Raw genomic sequence first — 22,382 nt, forward strand, 5'->3', positions numbered from 1 at the left:
ATTATAAAAACAGATGATAGGCCTGACGTTTATTGGAGTTAGTGTTGCCTCTATGTGGTCCCATCACGGATGACTAATGTCTGCCATGAAATCCATAAAATGTGTGACTGCGCTTCATGGGCACGGAGAGCAGGGTCTGTTTTAGCCTGTCAAGTCAGTTTAGTTATGGCCCACTTTCTGGCAGGGGTTGGGGTTGAAGAGAACGCTGATTTCTGTGTGCACAGGAAAACTTTCCATAAGCCCGTTGGGCTCACAGGCACCTTTTACCCTGTAAATCCCTTCAGTCATTCGGAGGGAATCAAGAAAGCCCCCCAAGCCCAGGAGGACAGACACAGTCAGACACAAAATCCGGAGCTGGAGCTGCCCCCCCCACAGCTGAGCAGCTGTCCCAGCAGCTACTAGCGCCCCACTCTTTACCTCTGGAGGCATCTCCTTACCCTTCGGAACATGAACCATGCCAAACACATCTGTCTGAGTCATGGCCGGGCATCAGAAAGGAGAAACTCCACTCTGGAAATCAGCTTTCATGTTGAATCTCCATCCAGCAGGGATGGACTTTTCTCCCATGCTGAGGAAAATGAGTGTTGACTGCAGCCGCCTACTGACCCTTCCAGGTTCAGATTCCTGATGATCTAGACAGCTCAGTCTGGGGACTTGCGTCTGCAGGAAGGCCCAGAACCACGTGGCCTGGGCAGCAGTCTACCCCTTCCTTGTCACCAGGGGGAGGGCTGCCTGCCTTTGAGGGACCTTTCATTCCATATACTAAGTTGGTATAGAGTCTTTGTTCCTGATGACTGGAGGAAAGGTGTCCTGATGGATGAAGGACTGCCAGAGAAAGGATGCAGGGTCACAGGGTCTGGGGGGACAGGAGCATTCTGGGGGAAGATTCTGCTTTACCAATCTGGCTAGAATCACCTGAGAAATTGGGATGATGTTTCACTTTCTACTCGATAATCCCACTACCATGTAGCTCTGCCACTATCACTTGTGTGACCCAGGCCAACCATCCATCCTCTCTGGGCCAGTATTCTCATTTACAAAAATAAAGATAACATGTCCACTTCACAGAGCTGTGCAGAGATGAAAGTAAGAAAATGCATGTGAGAGCCCCCGCTTCATGCTAGGCACTCAATAAATGTTGACTAGGTGAAAAAACAGTTCTTACCACGGACTGCAGGGCACTGGGTTGGACAAAGAGACTGCTGGGGCCAGCACCAGACCCCCATGACCATGGAAAGAAGGTCTCCCCTCCTTTTTCTAGGCATGAGCAAGTAGTCCAGTCAGCTGGCAGTGCCAGCTCCCCTTCGGTCTGACCACTGTACCTCTGTTGGGGGGCAGGGACCCAGTTCCCGTGATGTGGCAAAAAGGACATTCTCTGGGCACTGTGACGGACTGAGAAGTGTAGACAACGTGTTGCCTTTTACCTTCCCCCCCGGCCCCTACTTCCATTGAACTGTTTCACTCTATTGCTTTTAATTTCTGGAACCCTCTGAAGAGAGACAGAGAGTTAGGGAAGTAGAAGAAGAAACTCAAATCAGGCATTTTGCTAATAATTCTGAATAGAGATTAGACAAATAGAATACTATTGACTATAATAGTTTATGTTTCTCCACATTCCCCTTAGGAAATGGAAATATGAGTAGGAACACGTTCCAAAGGCTGAGCCCTGGGTAAGACGATGACTCTCATGTAGAGAGAGGTATAATTCTTGGTGCACTTTGTAAACGACTAATATTAAGCTGCTTTGGCTGTGCCTAGGAATGACCGGTTAGTGAGGAAGGGAAGGAAGAAGACTTGCATCTGCTGTGGGATGCCCTGAACTACACTCCTAGAGGCCCGGCGGGTGTGGGGCAGGAAGGCTGAATCCAACGTGGTGCCATTAATTCAACTTAGACGAACTGTTTTTGGCCCCTGGAGCCAATCCTCAGGAAGGATTCTGTGGTAAGTCTGGCTCCACGTTCAAGTGCCTTTAACTCAGCCCACCAACGTTAGCAAATGGTAAAGTGTTCATCATTTCCTAGTTCTGTATTATCAAATGGAGTTAGGAACATAAATAACTAGTAGCAAAACCCCGACCCTGCATAGAACTATCATCCTCTCAGCCCCCTCTGCGTAGGCCAATAAGTTTGGAAAGTTTTTCACAGTTTTCAAGTTTCAGCGACTCTGCTTTCTCTTTCAGACGTTCATCTCTGTATAATCCTGCCAAATTTGTCAACTCCGACTCTGAAAGATAAAAGAGGTAACCAAGTCATCAAAAACACTTGAGCTCCTTCGCGCCATTTCGAATAGTTCTGAAATCAAAGTTCCTTTTACTTTATTTAATGTTTTCTCTTTCTATTAAATTTAAGAAACACTCACTTATTCAAGAAACACGTGTCAGGCAGCTATCCTCCACCAGGTGCTAAGGATTAAAGGGCACCTGTGGTCCTAGAGTCCTCCAGTATCTCTGCTGTATTATAAAAGCACCAGACTCAGTTCTTATCAATACAACATTTGGCACCAGACTTAGGAAGCCTGCATGTGTGCAGTAAGAGGAGACCGTTTCGCAGTCTTCCTACGAATGGTATTCACATGGCAGTTGGGAGAGAACAGACTCCAATCGCCTGTTCCTGTCATCTGAAACAAAGACAGCTGCTTCACTCTTTCCCTTGGGCTGCTGGATCATTACTCATACTCACTCACTGACACAGAGCCTACTTCTGGTGGGAAGGCCTTCTACAGAAGGCCAGGGTGCCGGAGGCTTCCTTCATTCCCTCCCCACATGTGGGGTCTCTAACTCAAAGGCCAGAGGTAGCTGGGCTCCTTGTAAAAGTGAAATCATCTGGGCCTGGTGACCGTTGTCTCCTTGACTAAATGAACTTCATTTTCTCTTAATGGTGGAGAAGGTCATTCTATTTTTAACCAGAATATAATCTCCGCAGTCTTCCCCAACTCAACAGTAGTTAGCAGCCTCTATTCTTTATTCTTTCGTAAAGTTCTGGACACAGTCTTGGGAGGAGAGGCCTGAAAAGCACCTCTGGAGACATGCTGTGTACTAACAGGATGGCATGCCTGGATGGCCTTCGTGGCTTCTGAAAGCCTCCGACAGCAGGCGGCTACGCAATGTTTAAAGGATCATGCCTGTGAAAATGCTATTTTAATCATTTGGAAATATGCTATCCATTCTTAATCATCTTGCTGACAGATTTTGTTTTTCTTGGTGGAACCAGAGACACCTGTCTGATTAATCAGTGAACTTCCTGGAAACAGGAATTAATACTTAGACAGGGGGAACAATGGGCATTGGTTTCTGAATAAGCTTCTATCAACACAAAACACCGTCTGGCATTTCTGCTCACAATGATTCTATTTACACCAAGTAAGGCCCAAAGTGCAGATTAAGGGCAGGACTCCAGGGTGAGGGGTGGGTATGCATGAAAACCCTCCCCCTACAATGAGGGCTCAGAGCCTGGGGCCTAGCTCAGCAGTTGCTTGGCAAGCACGAGTCTCCTAGGCTTCAGAACAATGTGCTTTCTTCCCTTGATGCGGGTGCCTGCAGTGCCTGCTAGCCAGAGCTTGCCTTGGCATGGTCTCCTTGCAGGTGATGGGCTTCATGGAGGAACATGTGCTGCACCCAAATGAAAGCCCTCCGCTCCTACGTCCTGCCCAGAGGGCAGCATTAACTCATATTTCTCTGGCTCCTTTGGCTTATGGGAAAGCTGTTCAGGAGGCCTCTATAAAGTCAGTCTGTCCCTTTCGTCCTCTGGAATCACAATTACGCCAGTGTATGGAACAGGTTCTGTGGCCTTGCTTTTCCTTGCAATGATTTCTGTAGGTATTTTTCTCCTCTTCCTTCTCATCTTTTTATTTTTGATTTCCTTAGTTTTTTTTTGCTTACTAAGCTTATCTAAATGTCTCATTGCTTGAAGTCTCATTCCAGAAAATGTCAAGGCTATTGATTCATACTATTTTCTACATTGAAGACTACGGTAACAAGCTGGTGAAAGATAACTACGCATATGTGAATGCTTTTCTTAAAACGTCACATTGCTTTTCATAAAGTTCATTAAAGCTGAGTTTCAGAGCTTGAGACCCCTGCCCCAGAGCAACGACTTTGCACAAGGTTAGTGATAAAAAAAAACAAAAAACACCCACGTCCCAAACCCCCCCCACCACGCTTAGAGAAACTTCTCTCCAAACTGCCTTTCAATGAAACAAAAGGTCAACTCAGTGAATTTGTTATGCTTGACAGGTTCAGTTAACATTCAATAACTTCTAAGAGAAAAAAAATCTTTTCGAGGGACAGGATCAGGAGAACATCTTTTCTTGTTTGTAAAAGGTTTACCTTACCCTGAATGCCAGTATAATAGGTGGGCAGAGCATTGAGCCTTCAAGGTAAACCTACTCACACAAGTTGCTAAGGTGTCAAGCAAGTCCCAGAACCTCTCCTGAGACCACTCTGCAAAAACCCAGATCAGAATCTTGACAGTGGAAAACCCCAGCAGATCCCAGCCACCCTTGTGATGCAGCCTAATGAGACAGTGCCGCATCCAGTCTAGCAAGGCCAGTCAAGGCCCAAACTCCACCAGGAGCGAGGCACTTACTACGTGCCAGACACTGTGCTAAGCACCCATTCCATCTTCTATAATCCATAAAACCTCTCTAGCAAGAAGTTCATTTACCCCCGTTGCAGAGCCTAAGCTCCGACCCACTCTGCTCCCCTGCTCCAGGGCATGGAAAGAAGAGGCCCTCCACCAGACAGGGCAAGGAGCTGGGCTCAGCTCAGCTGGGCTGGGTGTGTGGGTGGGGTGGCGGGGGTGCAGCTCCTGCCTGTTACTTTGCCCATCCCAGCCCAGGGGCATGGCCACTTCCCCTGGCATCAGGTTTATTTTCTAGACACAGCTGTGAAGGAGAAAACAGCGCAATTAGTGTTCATAGTAAATAATTACTCAGAGTGAATTCACTCAGATTAAGCATTCTAAGGGAGAGCAGAGAAAAGAAATGAACAAAAGATTAAAAAAGACAATGGGTAACTTTGCTAAAACCAGTTTCCATTCGGTATTTTGCCAAGAGTGAACTTTGTTCTCAAGTGGGTTTATTTTTACCACCTCCAAGTGCTAAATTTAACCTTGTTGGCTGCACTTGCTGCTGGATCCGGAGGGCAGATGCTGCTTGTTCTCAAATGGCATCTGGGTTGTGTGGGGGCTACGGACAGTCACCGCCATCCTTAAATGCCAGAAATAGATTTTTAAGGGGTTTGTGCTGATAACCCTGGTTAGAACTTGTGGGTACATGCATCATGTTTACTCACTGGATTTTTATTTATGCCTCGAGTGCAAAATCCCCAAAACTAGGCCTTGTGGGGGTGAGGGCAAACTGTAGGTGCCCTAGAGGCCACCGTAGGTACAATCCTTATTATGAGCTCCTTGGGGAGTTCCAGCTGGGGTATGTGTGCGGGTGGGTGTGTGTCTGCAGAATGTCAAATGCAGATTTTTATCCAGTTCTTGTAGAAAGCAACAAATTCAAAACCCTCCCAGGGCCCAAAACAAGGAGGGACCTTCAGGGCACACTGAATTTGGGTCTACAAATACATGGCCTTTCAGTCTGAGGCCTTTATGTTGATCCAAATTCTTTCCTCATTTTTGGAAACTTGTAGGATACTTCCTAAACCCTCAGACTTTTCAATAAAAAAGCAACTTTCTCCTCTTGCTTAATTCCCCCTACGCCCCAGAGTCATTGCCTACCACGCTCCTAAACGCAGCTGAGGGTTCAGCTGGGCTTTGCCCCATGGATGTGGAGGGCAGAGGCAAGGTCCCTTAGGACCGGGGTTAGGACACTAGCCCTGTTCTGTGAGTCCTAATCCTCAGCATTTCCACTGTTTTCCAGTCCTGAGACTCTTCTCTTCCAAAGACATTTGTTGATCACCTGTTCTGAAACGAGGATTGGGCCAGGTGCTGGTGACACAAAATTCGTAAGACATGGTTCTTGTCCTCAGAGCCCACAGTCCAGCGCAGAGACTGACAGGTACCTACTGAAGACTAGCGCTGTGAGAGCAGCTCTGTGTTACCAGGAGGAGCAAAGTGCTCGAACACACAGGAAGGAGAGATTAACTGGGGGTGGGGCTGGGATGCATGATGGGTCAGCTAGGGCTTAGCAGCACTGTGACTGAAGAGCTAATTTTATCAGACACTTTCAGATGTTTAATAATACCCAGTACTAAGGTTTTTAAAAAACGAGTTAGACTTTGCTTTTAAAAAATTAACCAAAGCCAAGTTTTATACGAAAGTTACTAACCATGTGTGTGTGTGTGTGTGTGTGTGTGTGTGTGTGTAAGTCAAGTGGGATAAAAACTGAACCTGTTGGCTGAGAAACAGGGCTACGCTTGCTACCAGCACTCCCCATTAATAGTCACTGGAGCTGTAAGCCAAGTGGATGGTGCTGTTGCCCAAACTGTCTCCACAGAGGGGAACAGTGACAGGCCTGCCCACGCCTACTCTCACTGAAGGGGCTCACCCAGGGAGGGTAACTTTTGCTCTGTGTGTCCACAGCCGACAGGAGAGGGAGGGAGGGCCATGTGTCTCAATAACAAAAACCTATAGACCTTTGTTCTAGCTCAAAAAGTTAGGCTGGATCAAACAGATTTCCCTCTCAGGAATGTGGCTGGAATTCAGAAATTGGACCAAATCAACTAGCAGTGAGAACTTACAGAGGAAGCTTGTGATAAAAGAAAAAGGGGCCAATGACTGGTGGGACTGGAGATGTCGGAAGAGTGACCGTAGAAGACAAGGCTATGTAGGAGGAGAGCCTGAAGAGGCAAAGGAAGGCACACGTGGAGAGCGGAGAGGCAGGCAGATGGGCAGAGAGAGGTAGAGGCTCAGGGACAGAAGGATAGACAGGCGTCTAGTGCTGCCCGCCTAAGTTCCTAAGACTTCCAAGTCCTGGCCACATGTGTCCCGTCAATAGACGTCCCTTTTTTTTATAGAAGCCCGAATGGGCCTCCATCCTGTCTCTGTTCACTTAAACTCGTGCAGCTCAAACAAGGAGAGAAGACTGATCAGGACGCTGGGGGTGCCTCGGGTTGGAAGCATGGCCCCCAGTGAAAGCTCTTTCAGAGCATCTTACTTTGTTGTTTCTCCTTCCAGCAACTCGTCTGGATGTAATCAATGTAATCCTTCTCTATCGTCTTCTCCAGCTCACGCAGAGATGCTCCCCTGTAGACCTTGTCAAAGTTTTTATCCACAAAGTAAGGCACCTGCAGGTTCTGGGTTTCTCTAGAAATGGTATAGCCCAAGGTCCTAAAACAGGGAGAGAGAGGCTTAGGTAAGCTTGTTATATTTGGCCACCTCACTCAGCACTGGCCTCACAGACATCAGGATCACAATGACCTCTGCACAGGGCAGAGGTAGACATGGTCTAAGGCACCTAACGTTGGTAATTTCCCTAGCAAAGTAGTTCGTGTAATGTCATTATTGCTCGTCCATGAGCATCTTCATGCTGTGGATTCAGCCTCAGCTGAATTCTCTTAAAAGATTCCTCTCTCTTATACTGCATTCTATGCTAAAAGTAGAATGCTAATGTCCAAAAATCAATTTGGATATTGTGTAGTACCTGGTGCAAACGAGCAGGCTATTGGTAAATGCTGGCTGAATAAACTGATTGTCACAGTAAACTATGTACAAATAAGCAATTAGCTTACACCCACTCAGCATCAATCAGCAGGACACAATACAGAGTTCTTCACACATAGCTGCTAAGTGAGAAATGCAACCACAGAAAAGACTCCGACCCAAGATTCCAATGATGCTTCTGGGCTACTTCTGTGGGTCTAAGGTCTCCAATGCTATCTGGTGCTTAGAAACATTGACAGGTCTGGGTTAACTAAATTCTAACCATGAAAAAGTATAGAAGGGAACTAGAATTCAAGGTAAAATAATGTAGCAGCAATGTGCAAAATGCAAGCTGAGTTTACTCAAACTGGACAAATTCTATCTCAAATGAGCCACACTTGACCTTTTCTCAGCCTCCTCCTTTGATCTCTCTACTTCGGGAACTTGCTGAGTGTCCAAGAGCTCAGGCCATGACCACTCCCACCTCCCTCTGGGAAACCGTTAGCAGTTTCCTGATTGCCCCACTGGCCTGACAGGAAAGGAGGCAGCAGCACATGGAGAAACATGGGAAGTCGGGAAGTGAGGGTTTCAGGCCTAACAGTGTGATCTAATAGCAATGATCTATCTGTGAGTCTCAGATTTCCTCTCTGTGAAATGAAGGTATTGACTTAGAAGGACAGTTTCCAGTCTACAGTGGCCACCAGCAAACACTCTTCCTCCTAGGTATCGCCCCATGGACTGCATGTTTTAAGGTTTTTGTCCACTAAGCTATAATAATAAGTAATGGCTCATTTTCTCATTATTAATTTTTTTAAATAATGATTTTTGAACTTTAGCAGAGACCAGTAATAACCTGGAGTGCTTGTTCAAATGCAGACGGCTGGCTCTTACCCTTAGAGCTTCTGGTTCAGTAAATAGAGAGCGAGGCCTAAGAGTCTGAGTTTCTAACGTGTTGCCAGTTGATGCTGATGGTCTGGGGACCAACTTTGAGAATTGAGTTCATTGAAATAATTAATGAAGAAATTTTAAAAATCCTATCAGAGCTCATAATCTTCATGCAATACAAGCATTACACTGCATTTCTATATTTTCAGCAAAAGCAAAGAAATGTGGTAAGTATGGTTTGATTATATAGCCTTATAAATAAATGTCCTATTCTTGCAAGATCTTAAATTTAAAATCAGTGGATCTCAGTTACTGTGTTCCCAGACCCACAGGAGTCCAGCAATCCTATCACAAGCTCAACAGATCTTTTCTAACGTGAACATGGCATGATAAGGATTTCATCTGAACCTGGAGTTACTTTCTATTACTCTTTCAGAAATCGTTGTTGTTGTTCTGCAACTGACCAGATGATGTCGCTGTAGAACAAAACAATCCACGTCCTGAGTGCTCAGAAAACTGCCTACAGTATTTTTGAATCTATGCACTATTATTATCCAGCCGTTGGCTTTAAACACAAAACCATGTTTAAAACAGAATATTAGTTATTTACAGGAAAAAACTTCAAGTCTTTCACCATTCAGATTGTTAAGATTTATAAATATTTGACTTACGATTTGTAGAACAGACTATATGGGGGATTAGTAGCTAGCAGCTGAGTAATGACAGATATAATCACAATCACAAGAACTGGAAGTAACTGGATAAATGCAGAATATGTAGTCTGAAAAAGAAAAAAATCTGGTGTAAGTGTTCTTCATCAATATAAAGCTTATAGGAAGTAGGATTGTTTTCCCAAAGAAAAAATAATTAGCAGTGCATTGCACAAAGCCCAAGGCTTTTGGGAGAAGGCTGTGCTTTGCTGAGAACTCTCTGTTCTTTTTGCTGAGAAAGTTAAAGGAGGCCCACCCAGAACTCTCTGTTCTTTTTGCTGAGAAAGTTAAAGGAGGCCCACCCACAATCTGACTGACACATAGTAATTCTCCTGCATTTCCCTTTTCTTTCTTTTTTTAAATATTTTATTTATTTATCTTTCGAGGGGAAGGGAAGGAGAGAGGGAGAGAAACATCAATGTATGGTTGCCTTTTGTGCGTCCCCTGCTGGGAGTTGGCCTGCAGGGAACTGGCCTGCAACCCAAGCATGTGCCCTGACTGGGAATGGAACCGCGATCGTCTGCTTCGCAGGTCTNGCTGAGAAAGTTAAAGGAGGCCCACCCACAATCTGACTGACACATAGTAATTCTCCTGCATTTCCCTTTTCTTTTTTTTAAAAAATATTTTATTTATTTATCTTTCCAGGGGAAGGGAAGGAGAGAGGGAGAGAAACATCAATGTATGGTTGCCTTTCGTGCGTCCCCTGCTGGGAGTTGGCCTGCAGGGAACTGGCCTGCAACCCAAGCATGTGCCCTGACTGGGAATGGAACCGCGATCGTCTGCTTTGCAGGTCCGCGCTCAATCCACTGAGCTACACCAGTCAGGGCGCATTTCCCTTTTCTAAGACCAGTGAAGCAGATACCTCAGGGTGGGTCTGCCCAGACTGACTCCCATGGGGCCTTGTTAGTATTGCCCAATACTATATAACTTTGTTGCCTCGGCCACAGCTGAACAGACTGGGGGATGTCTAACCCTAGCAGGGATAATCACATTCTTCCCCCTCCTAGGAATTTGGGATTGTGATTCAACATTATTTACTGCTAGGCAGTCACTTGAATAAAGGACACATACTCTCAGCACTGGGGTCTGGCCATTTATAAGGGTAAGTAGAACAAGCCAGGCTGACTAGAGAGAACACAGCAGATGAAAAGTGGTGGGGAAACTGGAGACAATCTGGTCTCAGCTAGTCTTGGAGCCCAGTTGTGTGGGTGCCCGGCAGCACACATTCCTGGTTTCCATCTGTCATGAGGTTGAGCTGTGCTCCCCACCCTTGAGCTTCATGAAACCCCTTTGATCCCTTACCTTAAACCTTCCCTTTAGTTTTAAATATTTTGAAGGTTAAAGATTTTTTTTATTTATTTTTAGAGAGAGGGGAAGGGAGGGAGAAAGAGGGAGAGAAGCATCAAGCAGTTGCCTCCTCTTGCACGAGCCCCAGCTGGGGACCAGGCCCACAACCCAGGCGTGTGCCCTGACCAGAAATCAAACCTACAACCTTTGGACGATACCCAGCCAATGGATGATACCCAGCCAATGAGGCACACCGGCCAGGGTGAAGGGGGGTTCTTATTTTCTTTTTTTAAAAATTTTATTTATTTATCTTTAGAGGGGAAGGGAAGGAGAGAGGGAGAGAAATGTATAGTTGCCTCTCATGTGTCCCCTGCAGGGAACTGGCCTGCAACCCAGGCTTGTGCCCTGACAGGGAATCGAACCGTGATCATCTGCTTTACAGGCCCGCGCTCAATCCACTGAGCTACACCAGCCAGGGCGGGTTCTTATTTTCTGCAGTCAAGAATACCTTGGTCAAGGTACCCCACAGGGGAAATGATTTCCTGAGACAGCCACTAAAGAGTGGTTACTCTTCTGTTCTATTTGGGCCAACTATCCAGGTCTTCTTACCACAGCCTCTGCTTCCCTAAAGCACATTTCAGTAACAAACTTCGCTTTGAACTTCTAACACCCGGGATCATATACCATAAAGGCCAGCTCAGTACAAATGTTTACGAGCAGCATCTCACCTGTCCTTCCCACGTACCTGAGGTTTATCTTCTTCCTCCTCCTTCCGTGTCTGCATCCTCTCATGTCGGTGCCGCCGGTGGTAATAGTGGGCATCATCTGTCACGTTGGAAAACATATGAATATTTCCTGGAAAAGAAAGAAAAACCCTTAGTATGGGGTGTGGTAAACACTCCTTCCTTGCTTTCCCCAAGGTTCTTCCTCCCAATTAGGTTCTCTGAAGGTAGAATATTGTCCTATCTCTCCCAGCAGAAAAATAAGACAATAGGCAAACCAAATGAACTAGCTGGAGATGGAATGTGCTGAGCTCTCTGCCTTTGTTTAAATAGTCCTTTGTAACCAGTGAGTGATAGAACCGTAAAAGGCAATTAAAGGAAGCATTCGGGCCATGAGTCCTGTCTGACATACCTATATTTGCTTCCTTGCCCAAATCAGAATCTCTAATAGCAACACATGAAATTCACCTGACTTCCTAGGCATTTAATTATCCCAATTTCCAACTTGCTGAGGATGCTTTTCTAACTTTTATCTCTATTTTGCAATAATAGTAATAGGCATTTTGCTACTAATTTATAAAGTACTTAAAATATCTACTCCTCACAGCAGCCCTGTGAGGTAGGTATTATTAACCCCATTTTTCAGGAGAAGAAACAGAATAAGAGAGACTAAGTGATTTAGTTAGAATCACGCAGAGTTGGAGTCTGGAGACTTGCCTCAAATCCAAGTTCACCTGATTCCAAATTCTTGCTGTTTTCACCATACTCTCTCTATTTTTTTTTTCATGGCAATTCTGGGATACTAACCTGTAGGAAATTGTCCTCCAAAGAAGACATTGAATAGCTCTTCTGGAGTGATGTCAGCTTCGAAATCCCTGTAATAATTATAAGGTCTGGCTCGAGGGGCAGTGAAAGTCACCTGTTCATCTCCATATTCATCATAACGGAGTCTCTTGTCAGGATTGCTAAGCACTGCAAAGGCATTTCCTATTGCTGCAAACAAACAAAAAAGCACCTGAGTCCACAGTCTTGGCTGAAGCTGAAGGTGATCACAGTAGCAGCAATGCAGAGCCCGGAGCTGACTGGTGCGGGGCAGCTTCACAGGGACCTAGGGAGGTGCTTGGGCTTAGAAAATTCACCAAAGTGCTTGCCCTTGAAATTTTCCATGATCTAGTTAGAAAAGCCAGAAACAACACTGGACTCCAGATAAACTAAGAACTACTGCTTTCATTCATAAAAATGTGTTCTTATTTCACTTGAGAGCAATAGTTTATGGTTGGGAATAGTTCATACGTAAGTAGTGGTGTTCCAATTTGAAATTTAGAAACAATTTTCTGAAGAAAATAATCAGTAAAATTAATGTTTGGCTAGAAGCAAAGTCCTCACTCACCACAGTCTTTTCCAGCTTCCTTTAGAAAATGGTCTTTAGAACTCTGGCTGGTGTGGCTCAGTAGAGAGAGTACCCGCCTGTGAACCAAAGTGTCGCCGGTTCAATTCCCAGTCAGGGCACATGCCTGGGTTGCAGGCCAGGTCCCCAGGAAGGGGCGCGTGAGAGGCAACCATACATTGATGTTTCTTTCCCTTTTTTTCTTCCTCCCTTTTCCTCTCTCTAAAAATAAATAAATAAAAGACCTTCTCCTACATCATTATGACGGCTAAGAAAATGAACATTAATTATCACCCAGTCAAGGTTTATCATATATTTTTCATTTGGTTTCATATCCTTTTAGTTTCTTTTATTTATTTATAATATCTTATTTATTTATTTTTATAAAGAGGGCTAGGGAGAAAAACATCAATGTGAGAGAGAAACATTGATCAGTTGGCTCTCGTACACCTTCAACTGAAGACCTAGCTGGCAACCCAGGCATGTGCCCTGTCTGGGATTTGAACCATCAACCTTTTGGTTCACAGGCCAGTGCTCAATCCACTGAGCCACACCAGCCAGGGCTCTTTAGTTTCTTTTAATCTAGAATAGTCTCTCCAACTTTTTTGCTTTATATTATATTAAAATTTTTGAAGAGTGGTTCAGTGTTTTTTGTAGAATGTCCCATATTTTTATTGTTTCTTCAATATTATATTCAGGCGAAACATTTTGGCAACATACTATACCACATTATGTAAGGTTGTTTCAATATTGGTAATGTTGGATCACTTGATTAAAGTGACAGCTAGGCACCTCCATTATAAAGGAATCTCCCCCATTATTGTAATCAATAAGTATTCTGTGGGGTGATACTTTAACACCATGTAAATATCCTATTCAACAATCAACGATCACCCAATGGTTTTAGTATTGATAATTCTTGTCTGAATCAATGACTTCACTGAGGGTGAAGCTCTTATGTCAGATTTTATTTGTGTGTTGGGTCCAAAATATTTTTTAAAATTTAATCCTTACCCAAGGATATGTTTACTGATTTTAGACAGAGTGAGAGAAAGAGGGAGGGAGGGAGAGAGAGAGCGAGAGAGAGATGAGAGAAACATTGATCAGTTGCCTCCCGAACACACCTCAACCATGGATCGAACCCTCGTCCTAGGTATGTGCCCTGACCGGTAATCACACCCGCAAACTTTGGTTTACCGGATGGATGCTCCAACCAACCAAGGCACCTGGCCAGGGCTCAAAATATTTTTTAAGAATGTGTTTCTGAAAGTACCATGGACATCAATGGAAAAAAGATTACACAGACTTCTCATGAACATGTTGGGGGCTAACAGAGGTTTAATGAATGAGCGGTCCCACGGCCGGAGTTCAGGAATGCTGTCTAGGCCCTGCTTGCAAGCAGCCAGCAGCCTGTAAGTTCCACAAAAGGAATCATGTTTGTTTTACTCACCATGGCTCCTGGCACATGGATCTTTCACAAATATTTGCTGAACCAGAGGGTAAATGGTCCCAAAAGGTATCATAGAGAAACCAAATATTTTTTCCAGAAGAAATGAAGGTGACGTGAATGAAGATAGGAGGGAGCTAGGCTGATGATCACTACTTAAGAGGTGTGGCAAGGAAAAAAATCCCTGCTGTGGCTTTACAAAACAGTTACAGGGGAGGCCGAAAACCGGGTGTGATGACTGAATCTCACAAGAAGGGCAGAATGAAGCATTAGTTCAGGGTCAGACCTTTGAAAGCATCTGTTGCTCCAGGAGCACAGTTCTTGTCAGGGTGAAATTTCAGGGCGAGTTTTCGGTAAGCTTTCTTGAGCTCTTCATCACTGGCATCTCGAGAAACTCCCAGAATTTCATAGTAATTTCTGCATTTCTTGATCCTAAAAACACGCATCAGAAACATATATGTCTACAAAAGCCCCTTTTATATAATTAAGTGCAAAATAGTACATTGATCTTCCTTCAAGTTTGTGAGCCCCAAAACAAACCTAGAAGAAAATGGCCGAACACATGAATGAAACATTTAAAGTCATTAACAATGTCCTCCCACTGACAGCGTAATGCCTCTCGAAGTAGTTTTAGGTCTGATCTTTCACTCTTTCTGTGCCCTCCTGCAAGGAGCAGCACAAGGGTGCTAACCCTTCCTGTCAAGGTGCAGGCTCAGGTCCTGAGAGTCGAACCTGGGCCAGCAGAGCTAGAAGACACACCTGTCCACCCTATTTGTTTATATTTTGTACTTTCTCTCTCTTTATTCTTACAGCTATCTTTTGAAACTTTGTTTTTAAAAGTTAATACAAGTATACACACATGGTAGGAGAAAAATATCCAACAGTATTAAACTATATGCACTGAAAACACCTCTCATCCCCCCACTCCCTGTCCCCCAGTCTCCCATTCCAAGGGCAGCCACTGTTAGAAGTTTTCCTCGAACCCTAAGCTCAGAGCCAGCACATGTACAGGGACATCTCTATTTTTTTCTTACCTAAATGGTAGGTTTTAGGTAGTTATAATCACCTTTCTACATCTTGGTTTTTTTAATTAACAATTTATCTTAGAGATTGATCCATAACAAATAGAGATGAGAAGTATAGGATAAGAGTTTAGAGAGGCAGTTCTGAATTTTCTGATCTCAGGAATTTTTTATACTCTTAAAAGCTTTTGTTCATGTGAGTTTTTAAATTTAATTCTTATTCAAGTAGTTTTCTGTTTTATATTCCCACCCCCCACCCCCCGAGTGCTCCCCACCTCCCTCCCATTTCTGACCCCCGTCATGTGAGTTATATCTATCAATATTTACCAAAGTGGAATGAAAACAAAAGATTTTAAAACATGGCATGACGATATAATTACATATCAGGTAGCCTTTCAAAAATGCCACTGTACAATCCTGAAAGAATAAGAATGAAAAACCAAATAATGTGCTTGCATTATTATGAAAACAGTTTTAAACTTTCAGATCCCCCAAAAGGGTTGTAGAGTTCCCAAACCACGCTCTGAGAACTGCTGGGCTAGAGCATGAACTGTGGAGTCAAAATGCCTTGACTGGGGTCTGATCTTGTAGTTGACCTCTGTGCCTTAGTATCATCTTCTGAAATGGGCGAGTGATGATAACTGTTTTCACAGAGTTGTTAGGATTAAATGAAGAACTCATCAAAGTGCTCAATACTCCTCTGTTTCTCCCTCTCTCTCTTCTATAAATTACTTGTTTAATAACAGCTTTATTAAGCTATAACTCACATATCACAAAGTTCACTCTTAAAATGTACAATTCAGACAGGAACAAGTATAAAGGACACATGGACAATAACTAGGGTGGGGGGAGGAAATGGGAGGGAGGTGGGGAGCACTGGTGGGGGCAGGGCTGCGAATATAAGACAAAAAACTGTACTTGAACAAAAATTAAATTAAAAAAATAAAATAAAATATGTTTAGCAAAAAAAAAGTACAATTCAGTGGTTTTTAAAGTATACGCAGAGTTGTGCACCCCTCACCACTATCTAATTCCAGAAATCCTCATCACCCATAAAGAAACCCCACACTCATTAGCAGTCATCCTCATTTTCCCACTCCCCAGCCTCTGGCAACCACTAATCTACTTCCTATCTCTATAAATTTGCCTATTAAGGACATTTTATTTTTTATTTATTTTTTAAGATCTTTTAAAAATTTATTTATCTTTAGAGGGGAAGGGAAGGAGAGAGGGATAGAAACATCAATGTATGGTTGCCTCTCCTGAGTCCCCTGCTGGGAACTGGCCTGCAACCCAGGCATGTGCCCTGACTGGGAAAGGGACATTTTATATAAAAGGAATATATAATATGTGGCCTTTTGTGTCTGGCTTTTTTTTTTAAATATTTTATTTATTTATTTTTACAGAGAGGGGAAGGGAAGGAGAAAGAGAGGGAGAGAAATAGCAATGTGTGGTTGCCTCTTGCACACTCCCTGCTGGAGCACTGGCTCGCAACCCAAGCATGTGCCCTGACTGGGAACTGAACCCGTGACCCTTTGGTTCACAGTCCAGAGCTCAATCCACTGAGCCACACTAGCCAGGGCTGGCTTTCTTTACTAGCATAATGTCCGAAGTTCTTTCAAATTGTAGCATGTGTCTGTACTTTATTCCTTTTTATTACTGAAAAGTATTCATTGTATGGACATTCCCCACTTTGTTCATCCATTCATCAGTCAATGAACATCCAGGCTGTTTCCATTTGGGGGGCACTATGAATAATACTGTATGAACATTCCTGTATAGGTTTTTGTGTGGAGATATATTTTTATTTCTCTTGGTATATACCTAGGAGTGGGTTGCTAGGTCATATGCTATGGTTACTCTTCTGAGGAAATGTCATGATATTTTCCAAACTGGCTGTACCATTTTACATTCCTGCAAGTAATGTACCAGGGTTCCAATTTCTCCACATTCTCATTAATACTTGTTATTGTCCATCTTTTTTATTATAGCCATCCTAGTGGATATCAAATAGTATGATATCTCACTGTGACTTTAATTTGCATTTCCCTAATGACAAATGATACTGAGCAACTTCGCATGTGCTTGTTGTCCATTTGTCTGTCTTCTTTGGAGGAATGCCTATTCAGATCATTTGCCCATTTTTCTTTCATCATTATTATTAATTTTAAAAGATATTTTATATAGTTATTTTTAGAGAGATGGGAAGGGAAGAAGAAAAGAGGAAGAGAAACACTGACGTGCAAGGGATTCGGTTCCCTCTTGCGTGCCCCAACTGGAGACCTGGCCTGCCACCCAGGCCTGTGTCTTGACTGGGAATTGAACTGGCAACCTTTCAGTTCACAAGCCAGCACTTAATCCACTGAGCCACACCAGCCAGCGTGTCATTTGCCCATTTGTCAAGTGGACTGTCCATTATTGAGTTGTAAGGGTACTTTATATGTTCTAGATATAAGTCCCTTATCAGAAATATAATTTGAAAATATTTTCTCCTATACTGTGGGTTGATTTTCACTTCTTGATGGTATCTTTTGAAGTATAAAAGTTTTAAATTTTTATAATATCCAATTTATCTTTTATTTTTTTGCTTGTGCTTTGGGTGTCATATCATTGCCCAATCCAATGTCACAAAGATTTACACTTATGTTTTCTTCTAACAGTTTTATAGTTTTAGCTCTTACATTTAGGACTTACATTAGGTCTTTGAGTTAATGTTTGTATTTGTGTGAGGAAAGGGTCCAAGTTCATTCTTTTGTATGTGGCTACTCAGTTAAAGTGTCTGACAACACTTGTTAAAGACAATTCTTCACCCCATTAAATTGTCTTGGTGCTCTTGTCAAAAATCAATTGTCCGTAAATATAAAGGGTTATTTATGGACTCTCAAAATTCCATTCCATGGAATCTATGAATCTACATGACTGTCCTATCCTAGTCCACAGTCTTTATCACGGTAGCTTTGTAGTAAGCTTTGAAATTGGAAAGTGTGAGTCCTTCCACTTTGTTCTTTTTCAAGACTGTCTTGGCTATTCTGGCCCCTTGCGTTTCCACATGAAGTTTAGGAATATCTTGTCAATTTCTGCAAAAAGGGCAACTGGGAATTTGATAGTGAAATTTGTTGATCAATTTGGAGAGTATTACATATTACCAATAATATGCCTTACAATCCATACACACAGGCTGTCTGCATTTATTTAGATGTTTAATTTCTTTTAATCAAGTTTAAAACTACCTTGTAATTTACAAGGTACAATTTTACTGTTGTTAAATTTATTGCTAAGCATTTTATTCTTTTTTGAAGGTGTTATAAATGAAACTGGTTTTTTGAAATTGTTTTCTTTTCCATTTTGGATTATTCATTGCTATTGTATACAGAGACAATGATTTTTGTATATTGATCTTATATTTTGCAACTTTGATGAACTAATTTATTAGTTCTAATAGCTTCTGTTTGTGTGTATGTGTATATTCCTTAGGATTTTCTATACAAGAGCATATCACCTGTGAATAGTTTTACTTCTTCTTTCCAATCTGGATTAATTCTATTTCTTTTTAATTCCTAACTACCCTGGTTTGGGCCTCTAATATAATGTTCAGTAGAAGTGGCTAGAGTGAACATACTCGTCTTGTTCCTGTCTTGTTTCTGATCTTGGAACACATTGCATTGTTCACCATTACGTATGATTTTAGCTGTGGCTTATTTGTAGAAGGCCTTTACCAGGTTGAGGAAGTGCCCTTCTATTTCTACTGTGTTGAGTGTTGTTGTTATGAAAGTGTTAGATGTTTTTTTTAAGTCAGCAAGGGCCCTGGCTGGTGTAGCTCAGTGGAGTTTGGGCCTGAGAACCAAAGGGTCATAGGTTCGATTCCCAGTCAGGGCACATGCCTGGGTTGTGGGCCAGTTCCCAGCAGGGAACACATGAGAGAAATTGACATTTCTCTCCCTCTCTCCTTCCCTTCCCCTCTAAAGATAAATAAACAAAATCTTTAAAAAAAAGACGGCAAGGGAGGGAGAAAGAGAGGAGGAGAAACATGAATCTGTGAGGAAAAAACATCAATCGGTTGCCTCTTGCACACTTCCAATTTTGTCGATATTTTAAAAAAAGCAAAAAAAAAAAGCTTTTGGTCTTGTTGCCTTTATTGCTTTTCTATCCTCTATTTCATTTATTTCCAGTCTGTATTATTTCCTTCATTCTGTTTGCTTGGACTTAATTTGCTCTTCTTTTTTTAGTTTGTTAGGTAGGAGAAGAGTAAGTTATTGGGTGTATATAAGCATATATATAAACATTTATAGCCATAAATTTCCTTCTAAATATTGTTGTAGTTGCATTCCATACATTTCAGTATGTTGTATTTTCATTGCCATTCATCTCAAAGTATTTTCAAATTTTCCTTGTGATTTCCTCTGTGACCTATTTGTTATTTAGGAATATGTTGTTTAATTTTCACATTTGCGAATTTCACAACTTTCCTTCTGGTGTTGATTTCAGAGAACATACACTGTATGATTTTAATGCTTCTGAATTTACTGAGGCTTGTTTTATGACCTAGCACATGGTCTATCCTGGACAATGTTCCACGTATACTTGAGGAGAATGTGTATTCTGCTGCTTTGGGGTAGAATGTTGTATAGATGTCTGTTATATCTAGTTGATTTTCCCTGCCTCTCTTACAGTAGAAGCAGGACAGATACCCCAGATTACACCCTACTACTCCACTTCTACCTAGTCCTGCCCCTAAGGCTAAGAAGCTATTTTGCTTTAATATTAATAACAACAACAGCAACAACAACAACAGTCAATACTTATACAGCAAATTGTCTGTGCCAGGCACTCTACACAAAATCACTCAGCTAATCCCATCTCAGGCTCACCTTTGTACCCCAAGCAGCTGCTCCTCAGTGTAAGTGGCATTCCCCTCACCCTGCCAGGTCTGATTCCACTCATTCTCAGACTTCTTTTCCTTTTGTGCCTTCATGCAGTTACAGCAGCCACAGGGGTCATGCGTTTCAGGAGGTCTGTCCTCTGTGTATTTGTTTCTTCTAACTGCATCAATGTAAGCTGCAAAGCAACAGTCACTCTGTTAGTCCTCAGTCTGACCTGCAAGTCAACTTTGCTACCTGTCTTAGCTATCTGGGAGGCTGCTTGTAGGCAGGAAAGCTGAGTGTGAGGGCCAGGCTACTGACATGCTGACATTCAAGCATCCATAAAAAACAAACAAAGATCTTCCTCGAGAAAGCAATACAAGAAATACAGAAGAACCATGAACTACTTATAATTCCAGAAACATGAAGCCATACCTAATAGTGTCCACCATACCTACAGTGGTCAGTCATCAAATAACTTTGACTCAGAGCCAGAAAGGTGTTCAAGAGGTATCTGCCCAATACCTCACCTTTAGTGCAATGCAGGAGGAAGGCCTATTTTTCTGTGGTCCATGATATTGCTCATAAAATAACCTTTTTTGTTGCAATGTCTCCCACCACTAAGATTTAAAGTAGAGATAAGTTCCATTCTTTCTAAGCTAACAGTAATAGAACTAATATGTACAAGACACTAGTTGGATAGATCAAGGAGAGGTACAGGTAAGACCTACTCCTGACCACAAAGGTGTTACAGTTTAAAGAGAGAGAATTCAATTAAGACCTGCAGAATGTAAAGAGGGCCATAGCAACCCAGTCAAAGAAGGCAGAGGACTCATGTCTCATCTGGAGGATATGGAAAAGATTTTTAAAACATTCTTCTCCTGCTTAACACCCCTTAATGACTACACATTGCTCCTTGTCCAGATTTCTTACCATGGGCCCGGGGTTGCGTCTCTTGCCTCATCTCTCACCAATGCTCCTTTGCAGTCTATGCTCTAGCCACAGCAAACTCTGTGACCAGCAATGCTTTCCCTCTTCTCGGTTCCTTCTGCCCGCCACATTCTTCCTGCAAGGCAGCCTAACTCCAACGCATTCTTTTTGTCATCACTGTAACACTGTCTCCAGAAGGCCTTCTCTGACAGCCAGGCTGTGTTGGCTGCCTTGTATGTTTTCCAAAACTAGATCTTATTGTGTATAGCCCAGGACTTATTGACCCTGCTTTATAATTGACTGTTTACCTGTCAAACTCCCTCAGTGAACCAAGAGTTCTGTGCTCTCTGGGGCCCACGCCTGTCAAATCCCTGCTGCAGGATCAGCATAATGCAGGGTACATAATAGCTATTGGATCAATACTCTTTGCCTGACTGTAAGATGGAAAACACCGGCCTGCCGGTCCTGGTGTGGGCTGCATAGACAAGACCAAACCGAGACCAAGGATCAGGTGGCCCCGTTTGGTAGTGAGCATAAGGGCCGGGTAAGTGATCTGCGGGAGACCGCATTGCCCCGCGGACCCTTTGGCCACCCTGGCGCGGGCAGAGTCTGATTGTCCAGGGGACCCTGGGCGGGGCCCGGGCCAGGGCGGGGCTGGGGGCCGGAGGCTACGAGGCATCACAGATGCCTCTGGGCTCCGGGCCTCTTTCTCCGCTTGAGCCAGCGCTCTAGGTTGCTGGATCCCGGCCCCTGCCCTGGGTGGTCGACCACCTCCTCATTTGGAACCCTGCTCAGGCTCGACATTTCATAGGCCTCCGTCCTTCACCTCAAGCCCAGGATCTCAGCTCTCGGGTACCATCAAGGGCCCCATCCCCGATCGCTCCCGAACCCCGCTCTGCCCCATCCTATGGCCAGGACCTGGTACCTTCTGTCCAGCGCTCGCCGCTGCCCAGAGTAGCTGCCATTTCTGGTTCCCAGTCAGCAGGTCAGCCAAGCCTCTCTGGCGCCTGAGGCTAAAAAAGATGAGGGGGGCCCTGGGGGAGGGGGCAAGAAGCGTGGGGCATGCTGGTCACTGTAGTCCAACCCATCGAAGCAGCGGGACATTGGACTACAACTTCCGGCAGGCTCCACGACAGTTGGAGATGCAGCGGAGTAATGGGTTTTTCCTTAGGAAGCGAGGCTTGTGGAGGGGCACTGTTGCTGGTTGCTGCGCGGCTCGTGGCTCACAGCAGGAAACTGTGACCACTGTGGGCAGCGCTTTTCCTCTTCCGTACAATGGGGATAGTGGCTTAGTCCCCGCCTAACACTGGGGACATTCAAGAAGGCCCAATGATATCCTGCTTGGGAAAGGCTTCTAGCCAAAATGGGCTAGAGTGTGACAGTATGACTATTTTTCTCCTCAGGGATGTTGTTTCAAAATATACAAGAATGCCCTCTGGTCAGACATTTAACCTGCTCAGTTGGTTAAAGCGTGGTCCCATATGCCAAGGTTTGGGGTTCCATCCCCGTCAGGGCACATTCAAGAATCAACCAGTGATTGCATAAAT

The 22,382-nt window shown here is 43.7% G+C and overlaps 1 protein-coding gene and 2 long non-coding RNA genes across 3 annotated transcripts in view; 2 read left to right on the top strand and 1 right to left on the bottom strand.

The window, feature by feature from the left end:
* On the bottom strand, positions 1-21,890 carry DNAJC18 (DnaJ heat shock protein family (Hsp40) member C18). The gene is made up of 8 exons (XM_037061610.1): positions 21,761-21,890; positions 19,915-20,101; positions 14,311-14,456; positions 11,998-12,183; positions 11,214-11,323; positions 9,143-9,252; positions 7,102-7,274; positions 1-2,223 (listed from the first exon to the last, which is right to left on the bottom strand). Exons 1-8 carry the CDS (start codon positions 21,798-21,800, stop codon positions 2,099-2,101), a joined length of 1,077 nt encoding a protein of 358 aa, XP_036917505.1. The 5' UTR covers positions 21,801-21,890; the 3' UTR covers positions 1-2,098.
* LOC118997782 (uncharacterized) lies at positions 3,747-6,039 on the top strand. Its single transcript, XR_005068723.1, has 3 exons — positions 3,747-3,810; positions 3,909-4,102; positions 5,866-6,039. It is a non-coding gene; the product is annotated as an uncharacterized LOC118997782 (long non-coding RNA).
* The window catches only part of LOC118997774 (uncharacterized), a 5,306-nt gene continuing 4,423 nt past the window's right edge, over positions 21,500-22,382 (top strand). Inside the window, exon 1 of the long non-coding RNA XR_005068721.1 lies at positions 21,500-21,687. This is a non-coding gene — a long non-coding RNA (uncharacterized LOC118997774). The remainder of the gene's footprint in view (positions 21,688-22,382) is intronic.

This window comes from Sturnira hondurensis, unplaced genomic scaffold, assembly GCF_014824575.4.
Source record: "Sturnira hondurensis isolate 20B ecotype Veracruz unplaced genomic scaffold, ASM1482457v3 Scaffold0001120, whole genome shotgun sequence".
NCBI classification, from domain to species: domain Eukaryota; kingdom Metazoa; phylum Chordata; class Mammalia; order Chiroptera; family Phyllostomidae; genus Sturnira; species Sturnira hondurensis.

Excerpts from the sequence above, each read along its gene's own strand:
- DNAJC18 (XM_037061610.1), bottom strand. The coding sequence starts at position 21,800 with ATGGCAGCTACTCTGGGCAGCGGCGAGCGCTGGACAGAAG. Across the intron at positions 9,253-11,213 it reads AGGAAGAAGATAAACCTCAG|ACTACATATTCTGCATTTAT; the intron begins GTACGTGGGAAG and ends TTTCTTTTTCAG. Across the intron at positions 2,224-7,101 it reads CTGGAAGGAGAAACAACAAA|AGTCGGAGTTGACAAATTTG; the intron begins GTAAGATGCTCT and ends TTTATCTTTCAG.